At 54.3% G+C, this 2,156-nt stretch overlaps 1 protein-coding gene across 1 annotated transcript; it reads right to left on the minus strand.

The window, feature by feature from the left end:
- Positions 1-601: 601 nt before the first annotated feature.
- LOC133612878 (transcription factor HES-5-like) lies at positions 602-1,747 on the minus strand. Its single transcript, XM_061970494.1, has 2 exons — positions 1,550-1,747; positions 602-1,462 (listed from the first exon to the last, which is right to left on the minus strand). Exons 1-2 carry the CDS (start codon positions 1,610-1,612, stop codon positions 1,061-1,063), a joined length of 465 nt encoding a protein of 154 aa, XP_061826478.1. The 5' UTR covers positions 1,613-1,747; the 3' UTR covers positions 602-1,060.
- Positions 1,748-2,156: the final 409 nt, after the last annotated feature.

A 2,156-nucleotide genomic window follows, 5' to 3' on the forward strand; every position in this document is an offset into this window, starting at 1 on the left:
TACCGGTCGATCTACGTTCCCATCCTCACCTATGGTCATGAGCTTTGGGTTATGACCGAAAGGACAAGATCACGGGTACAAGCGGCCGAAATGAGTTTCCTCCGCCGGGTGGCAGGGCTCTCCCTTAGAGATAAGGTGAGAAGCTCTGTCATCCGGGGGGAGCTCAAAGTAAAGCCGCTGCTCCTCCACATCGAGAGGAGCCAGATGAGGTGGTTCGGGCATCTGGTCAGGATGCCACCCGATCGCCTCCCTCGGGAGGTGTTTAGGGCACGTCCGACCGGTAGGAGGCCACGGGGAAGACCCAGGACACATTGGGAAGACTATGTCTCCCGGCTGGCCTGGGAACGCCTCGGGGTCCCCCGGGAGGAGCTGGACGAAGTGGCTGGGGAGAGGGAAGTCTGGGCTTCCCTGCTTAGGCTGCTGCCCCCGCGACCCGACCTCGGATAAGCGGAAGAAGATGGATGGATGGATGAATGTGGCCTCCAGCATGTTGGGGTCAAAGTTAATGTTTCCTCATGTCATCTACTTAGCTACGTAATTCCCTATTTCATCATCAATGTGGAACTACGAGTCAGAAGACAAGACAAAAAGTGTGATTTGCACAAAAAAAAACTTCGTGTGAAGTTTTGCATTTATTTTCAGAGCCAACTTCTCAGGGAAGCAAGGGATTCCTTTATAAAAGGCATTTAGAAGACAACACAGATGCATTGACAGGCGCATGCAAAACGATGCAACATTAAAACAAAACACCACAAATAATGGTTACACATGGTGATAACGGTGAGAAATCAAGAAACGATTTACGACATGAGTCAATCCGTAGGATTTAGGATGCTGACTGACGTGATACGCGGTATCGAAAAGTGTGTCGCAGACACTTCAGGGAGTCGAAACCCAATGTGGGTGTGATGACAAGAAATAGTTTGCTTGACAAACGTACACATAAAGGTCACATGATGACCGCATGATCGTACTGGAGTCCTTCCAAAGGATTACGTTTGGCCACACAGTGACGCAAAAGAACTTAATTGAGTCCCGTGGTTCTGGTTCTGGTAGGTGACTACCAGGGTCTCCACAGAGTGACACCGGCCACGCCGGCTCCCTTGCCGGAGCCGCCCTGGAGGGGGGATCCCGGTGGGGACACGCTGCAAGGAGCTCCCTGCAGGTCCTGGAAGTGTCCCAGCAGGCGCCTCTGGGCCGGGGTTTGGATCTTGCAGCGTGACAGGAAGTCGACCGCCTGGTGCACGCAGTGGGCGTAGCCGTCCTTGGCGGAGGACGCCGCGCTGGCTTTGAGCTGCTGCCAGCTCCTCAGGTAGCACACGGCCATCTCCAGGATGTCCGCCTTCTCCTGCTTGGAGTCGGGCTGCTGGCGGAGGAACTCGGGGCCCAGCAGTGACTTGAGCTGTTCGATGCTGGTGTTGATGCGGTCTCGCCGCAGCTTCTCCACCATTGGCTTCCTCATCTGGAAAGAGCGAGAGAAACGTTAAATCCACTTGAACCTCATTTCAAAATAAGAGTTGAGCGAGTGAAGGTGAGGAGCGGTGTTTACCTTGTGAGAAGAAGTCAGGTGTTCCTTGGGGAAGTGAGCTGATCCATAAGCAGTCGGAGCCATGCCTGGAAGAGCTAGAAAGTTCTGATCTGCCGTCCTCAGCGCCGCAGACCCTCTATTTATACCCGCCAATCTCCATATGAATGTGTGGGTCTGTGGCTCGCTGGAGGTTCTCACACTCCCTCAGCCAATGGGGAGGCTGGGAAGGGCCGCCACATGCTCAATGAAGTGTTTATGGCCCCCGGGGGACAATGGAGTGTGTCTCCGGGGAGCAGGTGGAGGGATAGACCGGCAGAGAAAAGAAGGCGGGTAGGAGGGGGAGGAGGGGCTGACCCACGGCTTGTGCTGATATGGGAAAGTGGTGACCCTCGGAGGGAAGCACGTCGGGCTCCTGTGTCATTGCAACATGACGTCAGGAAGCGTGGGGGCCAGCGGGCGCACGTGGCGGACAGACAAGACCATCAGTAAGCTCTTTGTACTCAAGCCCGCTTCCCGGTGACATCATAAAACCATGATCTTCATCCATTAGATTAATGGCAAGCATGGATCTGATGTTAATATCATGTTGGTGCACTCATGTCACACGGTGGAATACACTTTCAACGAC

The sequence above is a fragment of the Nerophis lumbriciformis genome, linkage group LG01, assembly GCF_033978685.3.
Source record: "Nerophis lumbriciformis linkage group LG01, RoL_Nlum_v2.1, whole genome shotgun sequence".
NCBI classification, from domain to species: domain Eukaryota; kingdom Metazoa; phylum Chordata; class Actinopteri; order Syngnathiformes; family Syngnathidae; genus Nerophis; species Nerophis lumbriciformis.